The sequence below is a fragment of the Anas acuta genome, chromosome 2, assembly GCF_963932015.1.
Source record: "Anas acuta chromosome 2, bAnaAcu1.1, whole genome shotgun sequence".
In the NCBI taxonomy this organism is placed as follows: Eukaryota; Metazoa; Chordata; class Aves; order Anseriformes; family Anatidae; genus Anas; species Anas acuta.
Genome location: NC_088980.1, coordinates 23,932,844 through 23,960,553, shown reverse-complemented (window position 1 = coordinate 23,960,553; position 27,710 = coordinate 23,932,844). Strand labels below are relative to the sequence as shown.

The following is a 27,710-nucleotide window of genomic DNA, read 5'->3' as shown; positions in this document are numbered from 1 at the left end:
TCAACAGCAACTCACCCAGTCTCTTGAAAAGCACTACTGCCTCTGCTACTGGTGTATCAACACTAGGTACCCAAGCTGTGTGTTGCAGGAGGGGATTCCTTTAAGGAAATAACTGAGTCAACTGCACAGAGATTACTACACATGAGCTATACTATTTTAACTTGAAGCTTTAACCATACCACTGATCTTGCCACATATTTGTTTTACACATCTAAACAAAATCAGAGCTAAAACACCTAAATACAGTCTCAGTAAAGATGCTGTACTGACCACATATCGAGGCAGGTAGAATATTCTGTTGATCCCAAAAGGACATCTGGAGGCCTGTACCATAGGGTTACCACTTCATTAGAATATGTATGGCTGGGAACTGATTTAGCTCTTGCAAGACCTGTGGGGTAAATACAAAGAAATTAATAAAACAAAATGAAGAAACTGTTTGCTGTATGTTTACGATCCTAAAAGGATATGTGAGCCCACATCATATAACTTGATGTCATATTGCAAGTGTTTTTTTCTTCTAGTATTGAAATATGTTACTTAATGAAAGAACATGGTAGCTTCTATCATCTAGTACCTGGCTAAAAAGAGCTGTGGTTATTATGAAAGAATAATAAAATATGATTTTCATACTGACAACCACAGACCCAGGAGAGATGCAAAGATACATTGTGGTGTACCTAAATGAAAGACAAATAAATAAAGTTGTTCATTTCCATTAACTACTCATCCTTGGGCATCAATAGTCTTTCATTTTAGTGTTATTCAGAAAAAAGAAATGGAAAGGAAACTCCCAGATGTATAGTGACATACTTGAGATTTATTTTTTAGGGGAGCCTAAGAAAACCTTCCACAGTTTACATTGCAAACCCTAGTCTGCTTATTCAAATTTATATCTGAAAGTAGTAGAAACACTCAGACATTTCCATTCAAATAAATATTGATATTGCTGTAATACATCAGAAAATGGTATGTGCAAAATTCTTCTCTCTCAACAAATGTATGTTGGCAGTGCAACAATCTCAGAAACAGAAATCATTTCTATGAAATCTGTGACCTACTAAAGATATACTATTTACAATAATTGTCTTTCAAGCTTGTCAGTCAGTTAAAATAATTCACATAACTGCATAACCATATATCTCATGTAAAATTGGAAGGATTTTAGGAGAGATCCTCATGTGCTAAAAACAGCAGTAATGAGCAAACTTTTCTAACAGTTATCCTACAACAGCCTCACTCATCCAGGGACTGGAACAAAGATTTTCAGGACTTTGGTGCCTGTTCCCATCATGTGCCTGCAAATACCTTTTCCAAATAATTTATTCCTTCTCACTGCCTTGAGACTCCCTCACTGGGAACACCGGACGAGTAACAGAAATCAGGAGAATACACCACTGATTTTTGTCTTCCTAAACAAAGAACTATCAATTTCCCTTTCACACAAAAAATTAACTTACTAAAATAGAAGGTCGTGTCCTACACCCCAGAGAAACCAAAAAGCAGTCACATGCTCCAGAAGAAATATGCAACATGAGAATTCACATAAAAGTGAAGATGAGAGTCCTTTGCATCTTTATTCTCAATACACTGGAGAAGCTATTTAAGAGCAGTTAATCTCAGTGAATACATCTCCATAGTAATGATGGCAAATCTTGCCAGTAGATTGCATTATCAGCTGATTATAGCAATTAGACCAATGTAGGGGAATAATTTGACTTGTATGCCAAAATTTCTTTGAAAAAAAAAAAATCAAATACGAATAATCTTTTTTTCCTTCTTCTTTTTTATCCAGCTTTTTGACTTCCATCTGCTTTGTTTACTTGGATAGCAGCTTGACCAACACTTGGTCCAAGCAGGCAATTCAAGGTTGGCAAATGCAGTACAACCCCAAAGAGGAGAGGTAACCTCACACTGTCTGCAGTACCTCTGATCAATGTTTTTGCTTCTACTAGAAAACCAGCAAATTCTCTAACTAATGAATAGCTCTTATTCCTAGCACAAAATTTACAAACAAGCCTCAGTTTCTAGGCACTTGCACCCAACATGACCCATCTAAAGTAGTACTCCCTGAAGGCGTGAATCTGGATTTGCTGTTATTATGCTAAATAAGAATGATAAAAGGATTTGAAAAGCCTGGATGGTGAATGTCCCCTTCCAAAGTCCCTTCACTGTTGCATAGGAAGACTGAATTTGGTTGCAGACTCTTACCTCTCTAATCTTCTTCCTAGCTTTGGTAGGAGAAAAGGCCCAGGCAGGCAGGGAAAAGGCACTTGTAAGAAGCCAGCAATGTCACGTGATATGAGGAAAATGGGCAAAAAGTTTTAGAGTTTGTGTGGTGATAAAGAAATGCAGGTCTCCGTGACACAAAGTGCCTGACCCACAGACTCAAGAAATCTCCCAAATAGGGAGGAATAAATAGCTAACTTGCCATACCAGAGATTATACTGCAAATACAATGCCTGTGCTTGCCACTTAGTTTCTGCCACCTTGCTGTCCAAGACAAAGCTTTGCGCTGTAGCCTACCCAAATATGTCTTTCCTCTTGTTCTGTGACCATTCAGCAAGAATCCTGTCCTCCCATCCAGTAGGGACTGCTGACCATCCTGTTTCCTCAGCTTACCACCTCTAGATCTCCTCTACCTCTAATCTGGTCCAAGCTAAGATCCATCAAATTTTCAAAGCATGGCCCTTTTTGGCTAATCCCAGATGGTTGGACAGCTAAATGTTTTTTCTTTAATCTGCTTTTCATTTCCAAAACACCATGAAAGCCTCACTCGAGGTTAGCTACTCCATCTGGTTTCTCAGTTATAAGAGGATCATTACTGGAAAGGAGAAAGTTATTAGCAAAACTTCAATTTGTAAGAGCAAGTTGAAGCCATACATTGACATCAAACAGCATCAGTGCACCCGGTTTAAGGTTGATGGGTACAGGCCATATGTTTTATGTAGTGGCCAACTGGTTTCCTGCTTGTGCACTTAACGCTACTTTGCAGACAAAATGGCCAAGTTTAGCAGAAGTGAACAACCCACCAAGGATAAAATTTGGCATAGGAAGATTTGGAACAGTCCCTCTGTTTTAGTCAATAGATCCTCTAGTGCAGAATTCAAATATCCTAAATTAAGCTAATGCATTGGAGGAGCTGCTTTGTCTCTGGAAGGGAACAAAGTTTGCTTTTTCTGAAGAACGTTCTGCGTAAATAAGGCACTTCCAATTATGAGCACTTTCATTTGAAGATTCAGAATTAATGTAAATGTCTCTCAACACAACTGAGGCATGAAAATATCCTCATCATTCAGATGTATTTACAGTTTAAAAGCAACACTATCTCTTTCTATATATATGTATAAACACTAACAAGACACTGCATTTCTTATTTTGATGTTCCAGATGCGAACAGTTGACAGTTACCAGTTGATGTTTATATATCTTATATCAAATATCCTTCTGCAGGAAAAAGATGCTTTATATTTCATACCCTTCTGCACCTCCAAATATGCTTACTCATGCAAAATTTATTTAACCACATCCTTCAGCTGAAAGAAAACTGAAGGGTAGGATTAATTAGCACAGCATGTTCGATCACTTTCTTTAAGGGTTCCCTGTCTGTTTCCATGGTTACTCTACAGGAAGAGTGACGATCTCTTTTGAAAAAGACAGAGCTTATGGGCGATCATCAAAACTTCAAATCTTAATGGATGGTGCGAACAAAAGTCAAAAGGTAAATGACAAGATCACCAGGTGAGTACACAGCATTTACATACTGCTGTTTGCACACTTTTTGCCTGTGATGGTACAGTGGTGGTGTGCTGACAGCTGTTGAACTCCCTTCTAGGTCCTACATTTTCCAGAAGATAAAAGGTCAGCACGCGTCCCGCTGTTACAGCCTCGTTTGGAAAGGAGGAAGCCAAGCGTAAGGCACGGCTATTAAAAAAGTCAGGTTGCATCAGCCCTGCTGCGTGTAATTATGGCAAGAACAGACACTGGTTAACGTTCTCCAGGCAGTTACTTCTCTGGCCATTACCCAAACTGGAAGAAGAAACTGTTCTCACACATCACACGCCACAAGTCTTCCTCAGCATCATCTACCTGTGCTGTGCCACAAAGCATTTCCTTTTAACTCATTTGAAACCTTGGGGAGGGGAAGAGGAAGGGGAAGGGAAAAGGGAAGGGGAAGGGGAACGGGAAGGGAAACGGGAAGGGGAAGGGCCACACAAAGACCATCGAGTCCAACTTTCTGACCCCTTCAGGGCTGCCCACAAGCTGAAGCGTGTCACCAAGGGCATTGTCCAAATGTTCCTTGAGCACTGACAGGCACGGGGCACCACCTGTCTCTGCAGGAAGTCCGCCCAAGGTGTGTGACCACCCTCATGGCACTGACATTTCTCCTCACACCCAGCCTTGCCCTCCCCTGGCACAGCTCTGTGCCCTTCCCGTGCCCTGTCATCGCTTACCAGGGAACAGAGACTGGCACTTCCCTCTGCACCTCCTCTCCTTGGGAGGCTTCCCAGAGCATATTTATGTGTCTTTAACATATAAAAACTCCTTCTGCCTTGTACTCTGAATTATAAAAAAAAATAAATAAAAAATGGCAAGGTGATATTTTCTTCTGTGGTAAACACAATTTTCTCTGCTTTGTCTGGATCTATCTTTTATCTCAGACCCAGAGGTTGTATCTGATCTTACCTAGCATCAGTTATTGACATAACACATTGCACTGATTTATCACTGTAATTTTTTTTTTAATTGTATTTGGCTTTTAAATAGGCAGTAGCTATATGCAGACACAAGACCTATTCAATACACGCACCTTTGGCTATGAGCATAAATATTAATATTTGATATCTCTTTAGCTGCAGGATAGCTTTCTAGTCAAGTTCATATGACAACCAGGAAGCCTTTGTTCACAGAGAGCATCATTCTGCAAATGAGAAAAACAGTCACGGCTGCAAAAATGAGGGCTTGCCAAGAATGTGCATTGTTCCCTTTTCTATTATACCTTAAATGTATTTATTTGTTTACTATTTTTATTTAGAAATAACAAAAAGAGCTCTAGTGAGGCATATTGCAAACAAACAAAAAAAGTTTTGTTTTGTGGTTGTTTTTTTTTGCCGTTTTTCCTTGATTCAGATTCTTTCATACTTCCTTTCTTAGCTTCATGTTTATTTATTTTAATAATTTACCTAGAGTTTGGGGTAAATGGCTTATAAAGCTATACCCATTATTCAGTAACTATATTAAAATGTTGTTAATGCTGTCTGTTGTAGATCATGAATTGTCAAGTTCATTTAATCTATTTATCCAGCTACGTACTTTCCAACAGAGGCATATTTATTTAGTGAATACCTGAATGGCAACAGAACTGAAGTAAAATAGGTGGAAACATTGCCACTGTTTTGACAAAGCAGTCAGTTCTCTACCCCAGAAGTCAGTTCTTGGCAAGGAAAAGTGTACTGCAGCCTGTAGGTCCCTCTGCTGTCCATGTGAATATATCTACCCATAAGATACAGCATTATCAGAATATCTGATTTAAATTCCTTTCAAATATGATAAATTGCCTACAATATCCTATGTCTGAGTCCTAATGCAGACACCAGATTATGGTAGTGATGTTCATTTGCAAAAGCTACCCACTATTAGGGAGAGCCTAATCAGGTTCCCCTATTAATATTCCCCAAAGGCACTTGGACAGTGACTGTTCTTCCAAAGCTGAGCACATGAGTCAACCTTCTAGAGACAGGCAGCAATAAGTAAGGCAAAAGGCATGTGTGCCTGACAGCCTGCTTTTTCCAGCAGTATCAGTAGGTCTAATAAAGGATGATTTCTCCCTGCAAATCTTATCTCATGTACGCCGTCAGACAATCACTTACAATAATGTAGATGATAATTATTCTGGCCTTTGAAAGAGACTCGACTATCAATTTGACAAATACAAGATACAAAAAGGGAAGATAGAGAAGTATTTTTTTTTTCCGCTAACAGGAAGTAAGAATTTAGCCCCCATGAAAAGTGTTTTTATTTTTTCAAAAACTCCAGCATCATCTGTTTCAACTGCCTCCCAAGCCACCCAAAAGATCATAGGCAGTGGAAAAGTGGGATAAGGAAAAGTGCTCAGCTGTTGGCTGTATATTAAAGACCTCTTTGATTAATTTGTCTGAAAGCCATCCTATCTATAAAGCTGGTTATTCCTCTGCTTTAAAACCCTTATAAAAACTTTCTGACACATTGAAAAAGCCTACTGATGCTGAAAATGTGCCATGACTGCCAAATTCATTTATTCTCCATTAGCAGAAAGGAACACACAAATAATTCTGTTCCAATCAAAAACTAGGTGGCATGGAAGTGCGAAGGAAATGCATGTTCCATTTTCAACACAGTAAAATTATATGTATCCCCATGACCTTCTGGGTCAGTGTGAACATGTTCAAATTGCCTCTCCTAGTCTAGAAACAGAAAAATAATGGTGTGGGAAGGAAAAAAAAAAAAAAAAAAAAAAGAATCTACACCGTAAGCATGCACTCAGCCATGACAGCTAACAGAACTCAAGGACAGCAAGCAATTTCACATCAAAGATAACTTCTGTATTAATGAAAAGACCTGGATTCATTATGAATATGGGATACGTGCCCATGATTTTGAACAGTTGACTGATTCAAGTCTTGCTTTCCAGTTTCTGGATTTTTACTTAATGATCCTCATTTAGTTGTCTCACAGAAAAAATTCTATATGAAAAACGATGACCTCTCCTCCTAACAACATCCCAGCATGAACACACCACTTTGCTAATAAGGCTGTAAGTGAAAATATCAGAATTGCTCATTCCAGTTATTAAGTTTGAAGCAAATAGTTAACAATGCCCAAACAGATGGTTTTAAATTGGTAAGATCTACAAAGGATGGGGAGAAAGTTCTAGAAAGGACAAAGAAGCAGAAAATACTTCTCCACTGAAAATGAGAGGTAACATCAGAATATTTCAATACTCCCTAAGAAAAGAGAGAAAACTGGGAAGCAGCTACAAATCAATGAGCACAGCGCTAGGGAACAGTTTGAGTTTAGGATAGAATAATAGTGTATATATTTATTTTTTTTCATGGAATTTTAAGACATATGCATAATGATCTTGCTGAAGACAAGAAACTTAACAGACTACTTTCATACATTTTTGAGGAATAATGTTCTCATTATCTTTCCCTAACAAACCAAAGGAACTGAGAAAAGAAAAAGTTAAGTGCTACAAACCATTGGGGAAACAGTTCTATCAAAACAAACAAATTACTATGGATGTACAATTTGATGAAGTGTAAGCTCACCAAGCAATGGCCACAGAAGTCAACACCTCACCGCAGTGCTATTGAGTATTAAGTTAACAATTGACTGTGTTCCCCATCTGCAAAACTAAAAGCATGACTGCAAGAGCCAATTTGGGATTACTCCATCTGGAGTCCAAGTAAAAATGAACCAATCTTCATCAACTGGTATCTTGATAACTTATCACTTGATAAAATGCAGTAGGTACTTGACATATTGCATGAGACAGGCTAAATAGGACATACTGGCAAAGAAATAAATAAGCTTGCTCTGTGCTGTGCAAGACTTATATTAGCAGAAAATCATCATGTAGATAAACTGCCTTCCCCTTTGTTGAGGTGCTAAGGGGACTGAACACACACCAGATTCAATCCCTCTGTATACAAGACAGCAGTACTATTTAAATCCTTCTACTGCAACGCTTCATTAAATCTGACAGCTGAAGAACTGTTAAATAAGCACGTTTTGTTGCTAGTGTAGTAATTCACAGTCATCCAAACAGAAACACAGAAGCTAAGTTTCACTGAAAGTTTTATATTTGAACATCTAATCCCAGTTTACACTCAGATAATTTTGTTTCTTCAAGGACTATACAACACTGAGCCTGATAAGGTGATGCCACAGCCAACACGTACTGCTTTTCCCACTAACAAGGTCCAAAATTCAGTGCAATGATTCTGGGGAGTGCCAAAACTCTGGTCAAATGCAAAGTTGGTTGCATGACTATGAAGATGTTGCTCAGTGGAGTGGTTTATGCCAGTGGAATAACACTACTTTGCTGATTCATCACTTATAACTTAGAGGTCAAATAGCCAGAGAAATTTAATGATGATAGTACTGAAAGTAATGGTCAGGTGAAAGCCTATTTAAGTGACTGTAAATTTACTTCCAAACAGTTAAGATTTCAGGAACTAGTCTAGGATAATTTAACAAGAGCAAGGCTAAATCTTAAAGCAAGTGTTTCAAGAGTATTAACATCTACAAGAAATACACTTCTGAAAATCACACCTAATAATTATTTCGATTTATAAATCCAACACCGATAGGGCCATTTGACATTACCATGCAAAACCATCATGACATGGGCATTGAAACGATCACTTCTTAAAGTGCAATGTCTGACATTACATGAATGGCATAACTCCTCAGCTAACACATTCACCAGCTTCTGGCCTCTATGCTGCACAGCCAGTGCAATTAAGTTTGATGTGCCCACGTTTCCAGGTAAGATGTCACCCCAGCACACACTTCCCTGCTGCAGCACACAGCTACACTTGTTCCATTTCACAGCCTCATCTTCTGAATCACAGCCGCCCTGACTGGCACCAATGGTTCTGTAACAATCAAGAAGTTTAATCCAGGCTGCTTCCAGGACCCACAACAGACTAGTTATAGAAAACGAAAATACTCAGTTAATTCTTGGTATCGCTGCCATACATTATATTCTGCAGCTTACATATTTTCTTAGCATGTAAAACACTGTCTTGGCCATTCTGCTGAAGAACTCCAGTACATTTTGCATGTGTTACCACATCAGTACATACATTCACATGCTAGATAATACCCACAGTATCTAAACACACATCTGTTTGCAGTGGCAGATGAAAAAAGTCCGAGAAAAATGATCTTAAAACATCAGTACAAAGCTCACAAAACAAAAAAAATCTAAGCTATTACAAAGAACAAAATAACTACAACAGACCTAAAGATTTCACTAAATTATTTTTTTTATTTTCACTTTGCTTTAAAGTGTGAAAACATTAAGAAAACCCACGTAAATATGTTTGCTTCTGTAAAGCAGCATTATAGAGCAACATATTATGAAAGGGATCTCTGGAGTCTCAGATTCACCTGTTCAATCGAATCGCTCCTCAAAACTCATTTAATATCTATGTCATCTTTAATTAGCTGAATCACAAATCTACAAGGACAGTTTTGTGAGAGGCATTCCAATATGCTTAGGTCTAAATGATTATTTGACTTTACATCAGTAGTCAGGCATCTGTATTCCTGCAGAGCCACCTAATCAGTTCATAATACAATTTTGTCACAGAGAAGGAAGAAATGAAAACAGACAATTTCATTTTTAAAAAGTTACATTAGAAAAGCATTAAGGCTGTGCCTTATACAGTATGATTCTGGAAGCGTGTAGTTAAAAAGCAAATGTTCCTCATGTGGCATCTTTCTGTATATTGATACTGAAATGCTGAGATGCCACTGCCAAGACAGCAAAATTGGAGCTATAGGACCATATCTAGTCTGTTATATACAGACGTAACGCTACTAAGTCAGGGGAATTGCAAATCCCTGTATCATACCTCAGTAAAACAAATGAAAAACTGTTAGTACTGAGGCTAAACCATTCCTTTTTCTATTATTTCAGTTAACTTAAGGACTACTGATGTACTTCTCTGTGCAGTGCTTGATTAAAACCTGATTCTGGATTGTAAGCAAAGTAACCCTAATAGTATTTTGATCATAGGCAAAATACTACTGCCATATTATTAGTAACTTTGGAACTTTTCATGCTTTATATAAACCATTTCCTATTTCAGATTTGCATGTATGAACATAAATACACAGGTGAGTGCATATCATTCTGACAACCCATTCAGCATCACCTCCTGCAACCTATATGGCAAAATTGGCTGTAACCCTCAGCAAAGAATTGTCTAAGTTTCAAGAAGGTAAATTAGGAGTTGTTTTTTTTGTTTGTTTGTTTGTTTGTTTTTCATAAAGTGCATTTCAGTAAGACTGTGCTTTTTAAAATATATATATTTTTTCCTAAGGTCAACACACAGTTCAAAACTGAATTTTCAGCCTGCTTGAAGAGTACAGAACTTACCATCAGCAGTGACAGTACTGATATAATGAGTCTTTTCCTTATAGTGCCTCATGCTTGGTATCTGCTTTTACAACCAATTCAACCCACTACAGTTAATAGCTAACTTAAAGACCACTGCAATGAAATATCCTTAAATGCAAATGTAGCCACAAGAGTGAATACTGGGAGAAAAAAGAAAGAAAAAAGAAAGAAAAAAGAAAAAAAAAGAAAAAAAAAGAAAAAAAAAGTGACCTAAACATTGCTGAAATAAGAAGGATAAGAAGAAGGATAAGATGTGCATAGCTGGGGGTAGGGATAAAAGAGATGACACCTTCTTCTCCCTTATTTCTAATGGTCACTGGGAAAAAAATAAAATAAAAATAAAAATAAAAATAAAAATTACTACATCTGATATGTTATATAAGGCATAAAAGCCAAGGGTGAGAAAAGCTGAAAGTGACCTTGGAGGAGAGCTTGGCCACCTTTTAACAAGGTGAAGATCTAACCAGATTTTTTCCCTAATATGTAACGTGAAAATCATCACACAGCACTTCCTTCCTTGTACAAAGCAGTTGTCAATGTTGCTACCTCACCCACATCAAATGCTTGTGATTCCTGAACTCCCACTTTTATCATCAGTAACTTAGTTCCTGATGGCCTCTGGGTGCCATGGAGGTCAGTGGCTGCAGCAAAATTCTCCTCTTAACACATGAATAGGAACCATGCAACTATAAAACATATTAATATATTGAGCACTGTATCCTTCAGAAAGACTGAAAATAAACCCTTCGTAAATTATTAAAAATTACCTAGATAAAAAGTGGATCTGTTGCAGTAAGGTTTTACACCATTTAGGACAAAATAAACCATGATATAGATTACAGAGCAATCATTTCTTTAAAATGCTATCTCAATGATGGAATTATTTCATATCATGTTAAACAGCACATTTCTCTTAATGAACTGCCATTCTCCTTTCACATTAATCTTTTTCTTTGCATATCAATATTTTTTTTCTGACTGGTGATAGTTTCTTTCTTCTTTAACCCATACCGCTTCCCAGTTATCCTTTAATTTCCACATAGCTGATTATTTCCTGCGTAAAAGAAATCTGCATAACTATTAACACATCAATGAAATTTAAATGATTACAATTTGGCATAATTTTCTCCCGTTATAATATAGCATGTTCTCCTAAATAAGGAAACATTAAACAAAAGCATAATCAGACCAAGAAGGCCAACAGGGAAAGTACTAGGGAATCAACCTGGATGCCTTTATTCAAAAGCTTTACCATGACACTGGTAGGCTTTTGAATATAGCTACACTGACAAAAGCAGTTTGCCATTTCTCAGGCAGGAGGAAAACTACTAATGAAATATCACCATGGACTGAGACACTGGAAGCACCATTCTGACAAGTTAGCATGGCTGCAGCTGCTCAACACTTGTGAAAATCTCACGTTATGTATGAAATTTCAAAAACCAGACTGGCAACGCAGCACACTGAGGTGTTTCTCAGTTAATTCCTAAACAGGGAAAGGAGAGGGAAGCACATCTTAGCACATCTTAGTCCACAAGTCACACTTCTGATTACTTTTCTCATTCTCTTTGAAGTGCCACCATCACAGTAACTACACCAATTCCTCCACTGATATTTTTTCCCTGTATCTATAGTATCAGCAGTGAGCGAAGAAACTTTGGAAACATAAAACAGAGGCCTATAGCTACACTATTTACTAGACTACAGACTGAGGCTATAGAAGAAGCAAGATGTGTAGGAAGAGAAAACTGACATGAGATCATGGACACATGAGTGGATAAGGTTTTAAGGGTTTTTTTTGCAAGGAAAGCAAAAAGCTTGTCACTGCTGCCCAGATTTTAAATACATCTACAGATTCCTTTGGCTTGATGGGCCTCTCTTGTGGTAACAATGCAAGATCACAATCAGCACTGAGCTAGCCGCATTACAGATGACATCCAAATCCCACATTCTTCCTAAGCACAAAACACTGAAACAGATTTTCATCACAGTTGTTTTAATGGTGTCATAACCAACTTCCTTTATTGCCCTTAATGGATAATTAAGATGCTTTCCTCCTATTTAAAGGCTCAATATATCTCTAACTTGTAACAATTTGAAACTGGATTGAACCCTAGGTAATCTGAGAAGCTTTTAACAGGGGACTCATTTAATGACTCAAACCAATCTCCAGTTCCTTATTGGTTTAAAAATAAATTATTATTTTTTCCTTGTCAGCCAATAATCCTACACAGTGCTTCTTAGTGGGAAGAGCTCAAGTTACAGTATCTACTTATTGCTATAGCTGAAAAGATGGGTATTTTTCAAGAATTTTAATTTCAACAATTAAAAAACAATCAGCAGAGACTGACGTGGACATAAAGTCCAGTTTGTCTCCAAACAACCTATGTCAAATCAATTCATTTTCCATAGGCCAGCAAACCCATTTTCCAGCCATAAGATACTCTTCCTGCATCAACTCTCACAATGGCAATTTTTAAATTAGTTTTGCCTAATTCCTCAATAAACCCATCAGATCAATGAAACAAATTAGACTGAGGTCCATGACGGGAACAGCAAGCTAAATAGATATGAGAAGCAAAAGGCATTTGCACAGCACTGGACCACAAATTCTCCTCCAGTTTAATCTCTAAAACAATGCACAAAAGACTTCATCAGCCCAAGCACCAGAAATTAAATCTACCTCTTTGCACTGTTGTCGCTTGAGATTTCCTGCCACCTATGCAGTTCATCTCACTCCCCACGTTTTCTGGGCAAGATACAAGAAGGTTGGGAAAGCATCACATGAAGCCATTACTTCTAGGAGGCGAGGGGAAGGAGGCAGCTTTGGCTATTCCCTGACAGCAGTCTGTTGTACTGTTAGAAACAAAGAAGATCTGGGGTGGAGGGACAGCTTGTCATCTGGGGGAAACAAATAACGGATACAGCAGCTTCTAAAGGGTCTCTGGGTCCACAGCACCTACAGCTTTAATCCTTCCTCCAAGACAACATATTCGAAGGTCCCCTGGCTACCAATGAACTTAGCTCCTGAGCTCTGGGATCCCTTTCTCTGGTTCCAGAAAGCAATGAGCCCATACAGGCATTTTTCACTGAGTTGGTAGCATGCATTCAAGGTTACACCAGGCCAAATATACACAGGTTGCTCTGCTGCTCCAGGCCTCGAGCCCAGGTGTCGAAGTGAATAGCACTCTCAGTTTCTGCTCTCAACAAAAACCACCATGTTACAGTTACAGAAATTACGGTATTTTCTAAAGACCTGCAAGCTAACTCAAGCTTGAGCATCTTAAGATTTCACTTTCCAGTTTCCAGGTTCCTACTTCCTTTTTTTTTTTCAACTCACAACATTGTGAGCCATCTTCATTACTTGCTATTAATACAAACATTATCAGTACCCCTCAAAAAAAACTATCCTTGCAACCTTCCCTGGGGCTATGAGAACGAATTCTTCAGGCTGGAAGGCTATTATCAAAGGGGAACAGGCTGCACCTGGGGAAACAGCAACCTCTAGCAGGAATATGGGAAATAAATGCCTTTTTCATTCTGTTCATTTCAGATTAGGTATTTGAGGAGTCTGTGGACCTACATTTTGGGTATGCTGGTTCCCTTCATCACCAGCAGCAGCCTTTAATAAAAACATTCAAACATCTTCCATGATTTCTCCAGCCCTGGCACAGCCTGTTCCTGAAGTAGCAGGGGTTTGTGGTGGGTCAGCTACCTCCAAAGTGACCCAGGCAGCTCCTACAGCTCATCCTCAAACCACATGACTGCAGCTACCCAGCCTGCTGTTTCCTAAAGCCAGGAAGGTTAGAGGTTGCCAGCCCACAGCTAGAAACATTCCCTGAGGAGTTTTGCAAACAATTACACCAAGCATCACTGAAAATGGAAACTTCCAGCACCATGACAACTCCATATACTGATATCTTCAAGAACTGATACTCTGTGGACCATTCACACAGAAAAACATAGTGTGAGCAATCTTTTATGCTATCCAACATTTCATACGAATGCATATAAAGAAATTCCTTACGGGACTCTTACTGTGAAAAAAGAACTATTTTTTCAAGTTATCAACATAGCTTTAATCATTTTAACAGTAAACTAACTATACAGCAATCGTTTTGTCCCTCATGACATATCTCCAACATGCTCCCTGCAGTAAAATCTGTATGGAAATTCATGGAAACATCCTCTTTAATACTCAGATGCAGTTTTAAACTGCAACTCTATGGAGTACAATTCTCTTTATTACAATCCTCAAGCCTCTTTGCTCCTGTTATCTATTATTAATCATCCTATATATCCAAAAGGATGCAAGGCTCAATCATACCTATTTGATACTGTCTTTTCTTACATCACAAAGTTTTATATCAAGAAAATTCTGAAAGTGTAAGTCAGTATTTCCACCGTGATGCTAGACCTCCTGCAGCTCCTTACTCATCTAAGAAGATCCCAAAAGATAACAAAAAGCTGAAATGAAAGGCTTTAGGGTCTGTGTTATTTGGAAGACTAAAGCAAAGAAATTTACATGAAAATTCTTCTGCCATTTTTCTTTCCAAAGCCCACTCCCACAGACAAGAAAGAGCAACTCTCTGACTGCAGGAACAAGCATTAAAATACCTATTTCCTAATGTTCTTTCACACTCACCTTGCAACACTAGAACTCTTTGGGGCATTACCACAGCCTGAGGCTTTTTTAACAGACTGAAACTAAGAAGAATCAGTGGAGGGAAGGGGGTGAAGGGGCAATTTCTATGCAAGCCTTACAAAATGTAATAAAAAATTAATAATGCTAATAAATCAATCAACAAGTTTTCCTATCCTTTCAAATTACAGTCAAGCTAACAATACCTTCTAGACTTTCTCTTTCACACTTTGAAATTATATTTTGCACATCTGCCTCTTGGGTACCTGCACAGTCACAACCATACGCTGTGTCTTGGAGCCATGGCATAGCAAGAAAGTTAGAGTACATGCTAAAAAGAATCACGCTCCAATTAAAAGACGTGATTACATAGGAGACCTTTGCACTTGAGAAAACTGCACAGTCCAAAATGCAGACCAAACAGATCTTCAAACTTCTCAACCACACAACTGGTACAGTTCACCTATACTGCAGGCCTAGCAGAAAAGACAAATGGGAAAAGTGTCTGCAGGGAAGTTTCACAAACAAGAAATCCCCTGACATAAAATTCCCAGCAGCATGTTGATCAACTAACAGATAAAGCAGATCAAGATTCTTAATTTGGTCAGTTTCTCTCACAGTGTCAGAGGTGCTATGACTGCTTCACATGCAAGCCAAGCTGAAATGTTTTGTTCCATATACCTATGATGCCCTGAGGAGTTTTTCAATACATCAGCAAGTGACATGCAATGTGCCTGCCCTCAGAAGTTCCATAACTGTTTTATCTGAAAATTTCTAATAACAAGTGTAATGTATTTTTTCAAGCCAGAGAGCACAATATTTTTCAAACTAAAGAATATGTAAGAGAAAACATAATACGATCAGTTTAAAGGTCCACATTGTTCCTAGAAGAGTCAGAATATTGGGCTTCTAATTGAAGTTTGGGGACAGAGAATAAGAAACAAAACACAGAAAGACAAATCCTTCCTGGAAAGGATCCACTTCCCACCTCCTTGTTGATTGCTATCAGTCATTCAGAAACTTTGAGCTGTAGTTTAAATGTAGTAATCTGGATGTAAGCATAACTGATTAGCCAATCTTGATTTATATTGGCATACACAATAACTAAATTCTAACAAAAAGTATTGTATGTAAGAGGACCTGCTCCACCATTTTCCCATCTCTGGAACTTTCCTTCCCATCCCAGACCTTCCTTCTTGCTCTTTTTGAAAACTAGTACAACGTTCACTTTTCCCCTGTTATTGGAGACCTCCCCCAGTTGACACAATCTTTCAAAGATGATAGACAGCAGCCTCACAATGACATCAGTCATCTTTCCCAGTACCCTCAAGAAGTCTCGTGTTTGGACTCATGAACTTGCATGGGTCAACATTTCTCAGAAGATCCCTAACTCAGTTCTCTTCCACTCACTCTTCTCCTCCTTGAACCATGTCTCTGACGACATAGGTTTGTGAGATTTCATTTGTGAAGACTGAGACAAGGATGTCACTGAGCACATCAGCCCTATCTGCGTCTGCTGTGACTACCTCATGTGCCCCACTTAGCAAAGGGCCTACATTTTCCACATAGCAAAGGGCCTACATTTTCCACAACCACTTATTACTTCTCTCCCTAATGCTCCTCCAGCATCTTTACTTTTCCACCTCAACAGCCTGTTGTTGCCTGCCTCCTCCTTCACCTCAACTTATTTTCCTCCCAGGTGCCTTAAACTCCTCAGTGATGGCAGAGCTGCTGCCGTCTAAGACCTGTCTACACTGTAGACCCTCCTGCCTGAGTGGTCACTCAGAAGCACCATGATGCAGAGTCAAAGATAATGTGCCTGGCAGTCTGTTCCTCTAGTGTTGTCATCTATATTTGCTTTTCCAGTCTTTGGTAGAATCTTTTAGAGGTTTGAAGTCATGCTTAAAAATAAGGGATGGTGGAAATGACAAGTGGTACTGGTTATAATATGTACCTCATACATAAATAAAACAAAGAATTCTTGAATGATTGTTCAATATGAATACAAATTACGTACTTCCTTAGAAAGGTATTCTGCTTAGAATAATAATCACCTGATTGCAAGTAACTCTTGGAAAAAAATAAGATATTCTTAGTGTTCAGTCTTTGGGTTCATGCTCCTATCCACTGCTGTACAGCCACTTGACACTCTAACATAAATGCATTTGCTCTAGAAACACACCTTGCTTTTAAAGTTGCTCAATGATTTTCCTAAACAAAGGCTCCAAGTTGTTTTTTGTTTGTTTGTTTGTTTTTTTAAAGTCAATACACATCCAAAAGCCAAATAAATACATCTGTGAATAGTGCACAGAAAAATTAAAAGTGAAGAAATAACTAATCAAAGCCTAAGCAACAGTTACACAGCCCAGTCTATGTGGTGGCTAACATCCAGCACAAGGCTCTGTTCATTTAAGTTTGTAATTGCTTATGGTGATACTCATTAGAGGTTTTTAATACTTTATTTCTACTCAAGACAGACATATGTACAGGAGAAAATAACCAAAACTACAGACAGCTAGACAAATTCACAGTGCAGGGTCAAAAATAACTCTTGCATTTAATTTCATAAGGAAAATTCCTATATACTTTAATTTCCTCTGGAATTTTAATTAGATTGAAGAAAAAAAAAAAAAAGAACGCAAGAATAGAATTCAAGGACTATTTTTCAGAGCAACAATTATTCAAGAAGTAGTCTTCCCTATTATGTCTTCTCAAGGAAGCCATTTTTTATACCTCATCAATTTTTAATTTGATAAAGTCTCTGTGTTCTGTTATCCCTTTTCATTTTACTGCCGAGTCTTCTCATAAATGTTCATTTCATAGCAACTATAGCACAACGAACAGTAAAGCAAATTCCCGTTCATCTGAACAAAGGCACTCCCACACAGTGGAGTATCTATGTCTGGGAGCTGTGCTATAGAAAAACACATGCCCACGGTTATTCAAAGATTCCACTTCAGCTGCAATGCAATGCACTGGCAGACATGAATAGCCTTTCTTTTACCTTGTTTATTCAAGAACTATGATCTACTGCAGCCTGCTTTTAAGTATTTGATATCCCACACTGAGGAGATTAAATAAGCCTGATGCCAAATTAAAAACCTTCAGCCAAGCTGTTGATTTTTTATAAACTTATGAAACAAAATCTGAAGGTCTTGTCCTTAGAGACTAAAAGGCCTTTGCTCTAGGATTTTATATTTATTTTGCTAGCAAAGTCAACGCTATCTCTGTCAGAAACTGATTTCATGATAAGTTCTCTTCTGCCTTGAGTGAATTCTAAAACAAAGCACCCATTTCTCTAATTTCCATACCACTTCTCATGTAATTAATCAAAAATATAATCTAAATCAACTTCCTTTCCAAGCCATTATCATGAATTAGTCATTTGCGGAAGAAAAATGTAAAGAGAAGCAAGACTGTATCTTACATCTTGTTTAAGAAGAGTCTTTCATACTGGGAAAGTGGAAGATGGGCTCTAATGGTACAGTGTTTTAATAGGTAAACATGCATTCGTGAACATGTATATGTGCATGCACATGTTTATGCTCTCATTTCTCATGCCTTCAGTGAAAGAGGTCACAACCCTTTAAACTTTAACCTCATCACGTCTAATTTTTCATCTTGTTTCTCAGAGAAATTTAACCCATCTGGTTTTGAATTTTACAAGTTCATTAGCCATGAAAGAAAATACAACTTGAAAAAAAATATGGAGTCATATAATCTTCTCTCAGTAAATAAGAGGGGGTTATGCAGGTGTTTCTGTTACATCAAAACAAACTTACAACAGAAAAAAATCCTCACTACATTATACATTCACATGCCTATTACTTGGTATTTCATTCTAGTTTTACTTTTACACCTTTATTCTTCATTTCATAATAATACATAATGGTCAATCTTTAATTCCTGCCAACACAAAGCTGAGAAAATATTGCCTTTGATGTTGGCAAAGGAACATTAGCCTCATGCTGCACTGAGGTACAAAAAAGTCCTTAGAAGTGAGAGCTCCATTTCCTACTACAACAAGGTGAAAGCACATAAGCAACATAAATGTCCCAAGCTTTCTTATATTCTACTGAACATCAGCCAACATGAACATCAGTTGTACGTCTGAGTTGGGCATCACATTGACCGGTTCACATTTCCAACAAAGAATTTAGCAGCGCTGGGGAAAGTTTTTGTTTGTTTGTTTTCTTAAAAACACATCTGAAAAGTTTGAAGGCCTCTTGTACCCAGCCACAAAAGGAAGGCTACTGGACCTAGCTCAAGGAAAGGGCTGGCTACTGTGGAATTAAGCAATGGTCACTGAATTTTTCAAATTTCTAATCTTCTCTTCATTTTTAAATGGTTTTCCAGGGATTTCACATTAACATTATAATAAAACATAAAGAACCAAGACTTATTGCTCTGACACTTCATGTTTGTCAAATTGCTTGGATAGAACTTCATTATACCACACATGGAGCAGGATTTAACCAACAAATTTAACCAAAGTAGAGCTATTAACTTTATTTATTTGAGTACTGGTAATATACAGCAATGTCTTGCAGTCCTAGATGAGGATCAGCATCACTATATACACTAACTGATTTTAAATGGGTTTCTAGCCCAGGAGAGACTACAGTCAGAGAAACAACTAAAGACATGAAATTATAACAGATTGACTATATCTGTATCTGATAGATGATTATTTTATTATTATTATTACTAATTCATTATAGTTGATTATTTTCAAGGGAGATATTTTCAAAAGATTAATTCTTCTTGAAGGACTTTTTTTTTTTTTAATAGCTTCAAATTGGCCATATAGCTTGAGGGGTGGGGGAAGAAATAACGGGGAAAAAAAAAAAAAAAAAAAAACCACATCATATGAGACACTGTACATAACAAAGGAGTTTGTAAGGTCAGAGTTTTCAGTATCCTCCAAAGCTGGAGCACTGTCATAATAATCTCTTGAAGGATATATAATAAGGGGATATTTGGGATTCAGGTAACTGTACAGTGTATTATACACAACAACAATACAACAAAAACATCTATTTCAAACAGCACAATATCATCAACATAAGACTAATTCATACTTCACTGCAAACAAAAACACTTAATGATTTGTTTGTTTCAAGTATTTAAGAAATGAAATCTTATAGTAAAATACAAGATGCGGGAATGCTTTTTTTAAGCATTTCTTTAAGAAACTTTTTGCATCCTCCAGGTTTTGAAAAACAGCCACAGAAAATGGTATGTAAAAATAAATTATTCCTGTTTCTAATACTGTTTCTTTAATCACCTCACAATCAAGTTCTTGTGGAGCGTCCACCTGAATTTCTGCTCTATTCTCCAGCACAGCAAATACATACTGAGCTGTTAATTGCAGTAATACTAATTAAAAGACAAAAACCAGGACTACATTAACAGTGAAATTGCCAATTAGCACATAAGGCTTCCTCATTACTGCTGGTGAATGAAATGAGAAGCCTGATGTGGATAGCAGTCATAAAAATAAAAGACATTTCAAAAAAGCTGATAGGTCATATTTTCAGCTTACTTCAGAAGTTCTGCTGGAATCAGTAGCTGACAAGTTGACCTACTGGAAAAAAAGAAATTCCTACAACATTTTCTGAAAATCACTAAAGAAAAATACTGCCATTTTCCACATCTGTATTCATGTTAACTTTCAGAAGAAGGATTACATCTCCAGTGTAGTCACTAAAAAGTATTTAAAGATCAAAATTAAATATATATATACGTATATATATACATATATATCAAAAAGGGCTAACCTTTCAGTGGACAATTTCTCCTGCTTCTATACTTCACATAAGGCTTTTCCCCATAAGGGACTAAGAATGGATATTGAAAGCAGTCCAGATGATCTTAGTTTCCTTTTATCTTTAGAAAGAATAAATAGTCTTAAATCTTTCAGTCTCTTTCAATCAATCATAATTTTATGAAAGTTAATCCTACTTCCAGATCTCCACAACCCTAGAGCTGCTTGCACAAAGTGACTATGCTCTTCACATATCCTGTATTTCGTCAGTTCTCTCTCTCTATCTCTCTTTTCAAAGGTTCTGAATTTTAATTCAGAGGTCTCATGGCAAGTAAAACTGAAATACTTCCAGCATTATTTTCGTGGTGAGAACAGGAGTATATATTTGTTTTTCACTTGCTGCCTTTTAATCAAGCATTTTGTTGACCATAATCAATTTCTTCGCTCAGGAGAAAAATGTGCAATTATCTACAATGAAGAAGGTGTGTCTAAGGAATAGGGTGGGGGGAAGAGAAATCAATGGAACCATCTGTCTGACATTCCTACAACATTATAAGAGACTTGTAATTAACTGCTTGCCTACCAAAGTCTGCCAGCTTTAACTCCCCCGTGTCACTGATCAGAAGATTCTGTGGTTTCAGGTCCCTGTGCAAAATGTAACGCTGGTGGATGTAAGACAGTCCTCGCAGCAACTGAAATAAAAATAACTGAAAAAGAGGGGGACAAAAAATGACCTCTGTTAATATTTTGCATATAACCACAGCTGATTTCTTCACAATATGCAGGGTGCTTGCATATTGTGGTAACATTGTGTTAGAATTCCTCCCAAACTGCGTAATTCCCCACCCAAATTGAACACAATGAAATTTCAATCTAAAAAATATGTACTTTGCAAGGACTAACTTCATTCTCCAAGCCCTACTATATTGTAGATTCAATTTGCCTTCTTTAAAAAGAATAAGAGCAATATACCCATGTGCAGAAGGCTCGATTTCTACCAAATTATAATTATATTCCATTTACCCATATGGCCTTAGAGATTACGTGGTAGCCTGAAGACAGATGTGTATCTTCCCTAATTATAGGAAACAACAGTACAGGGTGGATAGGGATGGGGAGATAAGGCTGGGGGATGGGATTGGAGCTAAAACAAAGAAATTAATAGTATAACAATAATGCCTGCGTACCCAAGGTAATCTGTAAGTATGAGAGGTTTTCCCCTTCAAAGTCTTTTATGGGAGTTGCTTATGTATATTTCATTAAGAAATGACAATTCACACTGAACAAAAAGATGACTGTTTAAACCTACTTATAATAGTCTTAAATTTAAATAAGAACCTAACTCATTTCTCATGTTTTTGTTTGTTTGTTTTTTTAACTCTTCACTGCACTCTACAAATGCTTTCCCTAGAGCTAAGCACTGATGTTTTGTATTTTTGTAATTTACAATTATGAACAAAGAGCTGGATGATGGAGATCTTTTGTCCTCCCCTTTTCAACTCCTCTCCCATCATTCTCCTGCACTCTTCTAGTGGCACCTGCTGTAAAGGCTGTAAATCATTCACTAGCAGATTTCTGTCAATACAAAGGGTGATTAATTGTTTCCTAGGAGTTTTCTTTGCAGTTCTGAAAAATCTCTCCTAATACATAGATCATTCCTATTGCATGAAATATTTAAAGAAGTACTACCGTTTCCGAGTTGGAACAGAACAAGCATTTGTAATGCCCAAAATGGAAGATTCAAGAATGAATGGACCTCATGCCTCACAGCTCACCAGCTGGTGAAACATGCTCCCCTGGAAGCTGTGGAAACCACACCAAAGATTTGGGAAAAGGCAACCTGAGCACATAACAATGTCTAATTAACTTGCAACACAAGCATCCTATTTAGTGACTGCTGTGTGAGGAGACAATATAAAAGGGGTTACAAAATCTGATTATAGAAGAGAATAAAGGCTGACATGAAAGAAACAGAAATGTCATGTTACTGAAGTTGAAATGAATTTAATTGCATTTCATTTTTTCCCAAAGTGCAGACACAATACACTGTATGTGTAGCTATTTAGCCAGGGCACAAAGAGCCATATCAATCACCTTCTTGCCAAGGCTGAGTCTAACAATGTGCTGAGGAAACTTAAGAGCAAAATACAGAAACAAAAGAAAGAATAGCAGGAAAGTCATAAGTAACATGCACATTCCTTTTTGAATTGTGGTTAAAATGGAACTCACAGTACACAAAAACTATTTTAAAGACAGGAAGCAGAAATGGCTTTCATTACAGTCTTAAAATATAAGTTAAATTCTACTAAATAACTTCCAACTTCTTTTCATAAAAGATATGGAAAATAGCCATTTTGCCAAACTAACTCAATGACATTAAACTTCAACAGTTATTTTTAAGCATCATGTTGTCTTACAGCACTGCGATCTTTGTAATTCAAAATATATTAATTAATGCAGTCTTTCATTTGGCTTTAATGCAAAGCGTCAAGTGATTTGACACATTGTACTAAGAAAAAAAAAACCAGCAATTTCATAGCTAAACAGAATAAACATCTGCTCTTGAGGACAGCTTTGGAACATAGGTTTGTTCCAAACTGTTAGACATATTTCTCATGAAGAACTTCCACAAAAGTCAGTTAACTCTCTCACATACACTGTGTGAAATAGAAGGGGAAAAATCACCTTCAACTCATTACAGGGTAAACTTTGTCAAGTTTTGTTTTCTCCTTTCCCAATCAGCATTGTTTTACTTTGGTGATACTAAAACGTGAAAAGATTTTACATGGGTTCATGAGAAGCAGGTCCTGCCTGACCAACCTCATCTCCTTCTATGACTGGGTGACCCACCTTGTGAGTGAGGGAAAGCCTGTTGACATAGTCTACCTAGACGTCAGCAAAGCCTTTGCTTTACGACCTCCCACAATATCCTCTTGGAGAAGCTGGCAGCCCATGGATTGGACAGGTACACTCTTAGCTGGGTTAAAAACTGGCTGGAAGGCCAGGCCCAGAGAGTGGTGGTGAATGGAGTGAAATCAATCTGGCATCTGGTCACCAGTGGTGATCCCCAGGGGTAAGTGTTGGGGCCCATCCTCTTTAATATCTTTATTGATGACTTGGATGAGGGAATTGAGTGTGCCCTCACTAAGTTTGCAGATGACACCAAGTTGGGGGGGAAGTGTCAATCTGCCAGAGGGCAGGAAGGCCCTGCAGAGGGACATGGAAAGGATGAGTCGACAGGCAGAGGCCAATGGGATGAAGTTCAACATGGCTAAGTGCCGGGTCCTACGCTTTGGTCAGAACAACCCCATGCGGCGCTACAGGCCTGGGGGAGAGTGGCTGGAAAGCTGTACAGAGGAAAAGGATCTGAGGGTGTTGGTCAATGCTCACCTGAACATGAGCCGGCAGTGTGCCCAGGTAGCCAAGAAGGCCAACAGCATCCTTTCTTGTATCAGGAATAGTGCAGCCAACAGGACCACGGAGGTGATCCCTGTACTTGGCTCTAGTGAGGCCGCACCTCATCCCCCTGTACTTGGCTCTGGTGAGGCTGCACCTCAAGTACTGTATTCAGTTTTGGACCTCCCACTATGAGAAGGACATCGAGGCCCTGGAATGTGTCCAGAGAAAGTCTACGAAGCTGGTGAAGAGCCTGGAGCACAGGTCCTGTGAGGAGCAGCTGAGGGCACTGGGATTGTTTAGTCTGAAGAAGAGGAGGCTCAAGGGAGACCTTATTGCTCTCTACAACTACCTGAAAGGAAGGTGTGGGGAGCTGGGGGTCAGTCTTCTCACAGGACTAGAGGGAATGGCCTCAAGTTGCACGATGGAAGGTTCAGGTGGGAAAAAAATAATTATTTTCAAAGTGGTTAGGCATTGGAACAGGCTGTCCAGGGGAGTGGTGGAGTCACTGCCCCTGGAAGTGTTTAAGGAAAGGGTAGATGTGGCCACACGGGGACATGGTCAGGACCCTGAACATGGTCACAAGGGACATGGTCAGGACCCTGAACTTCCAAAGACTGAAATTCAAGCTACTCAAACACCTAGTGGATGAGATTCCCTGGAACACTGTCCGTAGGGACAAAGGAGCTGAACAGAGCTGGCAACTCTTTAAGGATGTTTTCCTTAGAGCACAAGAACTCTGCAGCAAGGTGCTACACCTGGGTCGGGGCAATCCCAAACATGAGCACAGACTGGGAGCAGAACACATTGAGAGCATCCCTGCAGAGAAAGACTTGGGAGTTGCAGTGGACAAAAAGCTCAACATGAGCCAGCAGTGTGTGCTTGCAGCCCAGAAGACCAACTGCATCCTGGGCTGCATCAAAAGAGGAGCGGCCAGCAGGTTGAGGGATGTGACTGTGCCCCTCTATTCTGCCCTTGTGAGGCCTCATTTGGAGTGCTGTGCCCAGGTCTGGGGACCCCAGCACAAGGAGGATGTTGATCTGTTAGAGTGGGTCCAGAGAAGGGCTATGAAGTCTTTTCCAGCCTTAATGATTCTATGATTCTATTATTTAAGTAAAAATACAAACCTAAGTCCTGGCTGTACAACATTTTGCAAACTGTGTGCCCCTTGAGATTGCTTGGAAAGCGAGAATAGCAGAAGAGCCTCTCTATGTTCAAGTGTTCCCTGCTCCACAAGAAGAAAAAATGAATTGGAAAGAATAATTTCTGAAGCCTCAGGAAATAGTTTTGCTTTCTCTCAGACAAGATCCCTCTGCTGTCTTTGAGGAAAGCTCTCCCTGAGAAACCTCTCTGCTTCCCTTCTGTTAGTTGTGAAAGTAGAAATGTTACAGAACAGATTTGTGGTTTTTGAGCTTATATGTTACTAGCTTTAATATTTGCATCATCATAAACAAAGCTATATAACCATCAAATATCCTGTGATAAACAAACTAGGGCATTACTTGTATACTGTTTGCATAGTTAGTGAAAAAGGCAGCTTAGCAATAAAATGAAAGACTCATAAAATGGCAAGGGTCATTGTGATGAAAATTGGAATAGAAAGAAAAGAGAAGTGAGGTTAGTCTATAGCAATCAGGGTTTTGGCATGGCTTCATCTTGCAGGAGAACACTTAACAGTTTTATATTCAGACAATATGTATATTTGTGTTTCAGGTCTTGTTTATTGAGGATACGTGGGGGGAGGGAGGGGAACAACAACAACAAACAAACACATATTTTCTACCCTAACAGTTACACAGCTTTCACTTTAGTCTGAACTACATATTCTAATGAAGAATTTTCATTGTCACAATGAGAAAACTGCATGTAGGTCAAAGCTAATCTGGAGTTTATGGACTGTGACTATTAGCTGTTCTTGAAACTTACAAGAGAAAAACCTCCATTACACAAAAATAGCAGCACCTACAGCAAATAAATGTAGTCTTTAAGGTATAAGTCCTGGATGGCCACTCGAGCTACACGTAACATTTGACCAGATGCCTGTTTAAACCAATGAAATTTTTTGAAAGACTTGCCAGCTGCCTGGATTAACATCCCTGCTTTCATGGTGTTTTTCATGAGTCTGGGCAAGCGTACAAGCTAGACCATTAAATGCACACATTTAACAGCTGCAAGATGGATCACATACAGCTAAATGTTTTACTATCTTGTTGGCCTCTGAATGTCACATAGGATCTTGAGCTCTTCTCATCCAAATGAGCTTGTAAACTAAACACTGACACAGGCCATCCAAAACACATCTAAGGGGAATGATGGGAGTTAATGCTTTCTGACTTTGGTTCAGGCAGCTCTGACTAATCTAATGATAAAGGGGGATGCTCATGTACAGATCATCTGTGTAGAACTGCTTAGATGACTCCACATCATTGCTATCCATTCCCAGAGATGGTAAAGAGAGATCCTGGCAAAGGATGCTGGGGTACCTGAAAAGCAGGAAGAAATTCACAACATGCCCAGAGAGATCCTTCGGGAAACAGCATTTCCACACAGTATCTGCTGAGGCACCGAGGACAGTATGGATGCTGCCCAAGAGGGCAAGCTAATAAGCCCCTGAAGGGACTTTTTTCAGTGAGGAACAATCTTTTCCTGATGGCACAGAATGATTTCTGAATGATTCTCTGAATTAGCTCCCTTACCACATGTTTTATTGTGGGAATACAGGACCTGGGCCTAGATACAAAAGTAGAAAGCTACACGGAAACTTTTAGACAACAGAAGATGCACAGAAGTCCAAATCTTTGTTCTGTTCTCTCTGCGGCAAGAGAACACAAATGGAGCTGAGCTAAGCTGGACCTTGAGTGGTTCAGAAGAAAGTTGAAAACAAGACAAGATTAATGTACCACTCCTTTAGCAAGCTCATATTGCTGCATTAGCATAGTTACTTTCAAAAAGTAATACACAATACTGCATAAGCTTTAACATCACTCGTCACCAATAACACACATGCTCCTGCTTGCTGTACATATTTAAGCACACCAGCTGGGTATCACATAATAATTTGAATTCTCTAGTGTGTACTCAGCATCAATCGATATCATACTCAGTCTTAATAGGCCATCAAATCTAAAAATACCTGTAAAAGTAACCCAACCCTGGACACCTCATGATTGCAACCAACATACTTCTCCCTATCCTCCAGAGGATAAGGCTTCTGTGAATTACTGGCTATTTACAAAGGCAAAAGGAGATAATGAATCCACGCAGTACACACAGCCTTAGAAATAAACTCAACTGAACATTATGCTCAACTAGGTTTGAGTTTACTATGTTGCTTGGGAATTTTAGATCCAGTTGTTTTAAACCAATACAATACAAAAAAAAAAAAAAAAAAACTACCTGGTAAGATGTATTATCACCGAGGCAATGAGAAATATATTTCTTTGTGTGACTTTGGCTAGCAAGTCAAAAGCTGATAAAGCATTTCTTATTTATTTTTTTTCTACCACTGCTGGCTTGCTATTATCTCTATTATCTCTTTCCAAACAGGATAATACCCACAAGATAAAATGCAACTTTTCACTTCTAAAAATGTCCTGGGGAAATACTGAACTTTTTAGGTCAAAGCTTTGTAGACTCTCTTGCTTAAATAGACACAAGAAGAAATTTCAGGGACAGTGTTAACTTGAGATGAGTTTGCATCCTGAAGAATAAAGGAACTTATCTGAATTAAA

The 27,710-nt window shown here is 38.4% G+C and overlaps 1 protein-coding gene across 4 annotated transcripts in view; it reads right to left on the bottom strand.

Annotated features, from left to right (window-relative positions):
- CDK14 (cyclin dependent kinase 14) overlaps window positions 1-27,710 on the bottom strand; it is a 332,773-nt gene that overhangs the window by 141,607 nt on the left and 163,456 nt on the right. For all 4 annotated transcript variants that reach the window (XR_011093764.1, XM_068673922.1, XM_068673924.1 and 1 more), the window contains 2 exons: window positions 21,167-21,290; window positions 271-391 (listed from right to left, as the gene is read on the bottom strand). Coding sequence is in view for 3 of the 4 variants with exons in the window: in XM_068673922.1 (XP_068530023.1) it covers window positions 271-391; window positions 21,167-21,290 (245 nt within the window). In the remaining variant the exon portion in view is untranslated. The remainder of the gene's footprint in view (window positions 1-270; window positions 392-21,166; window positions 21,291-27,710) is intronic.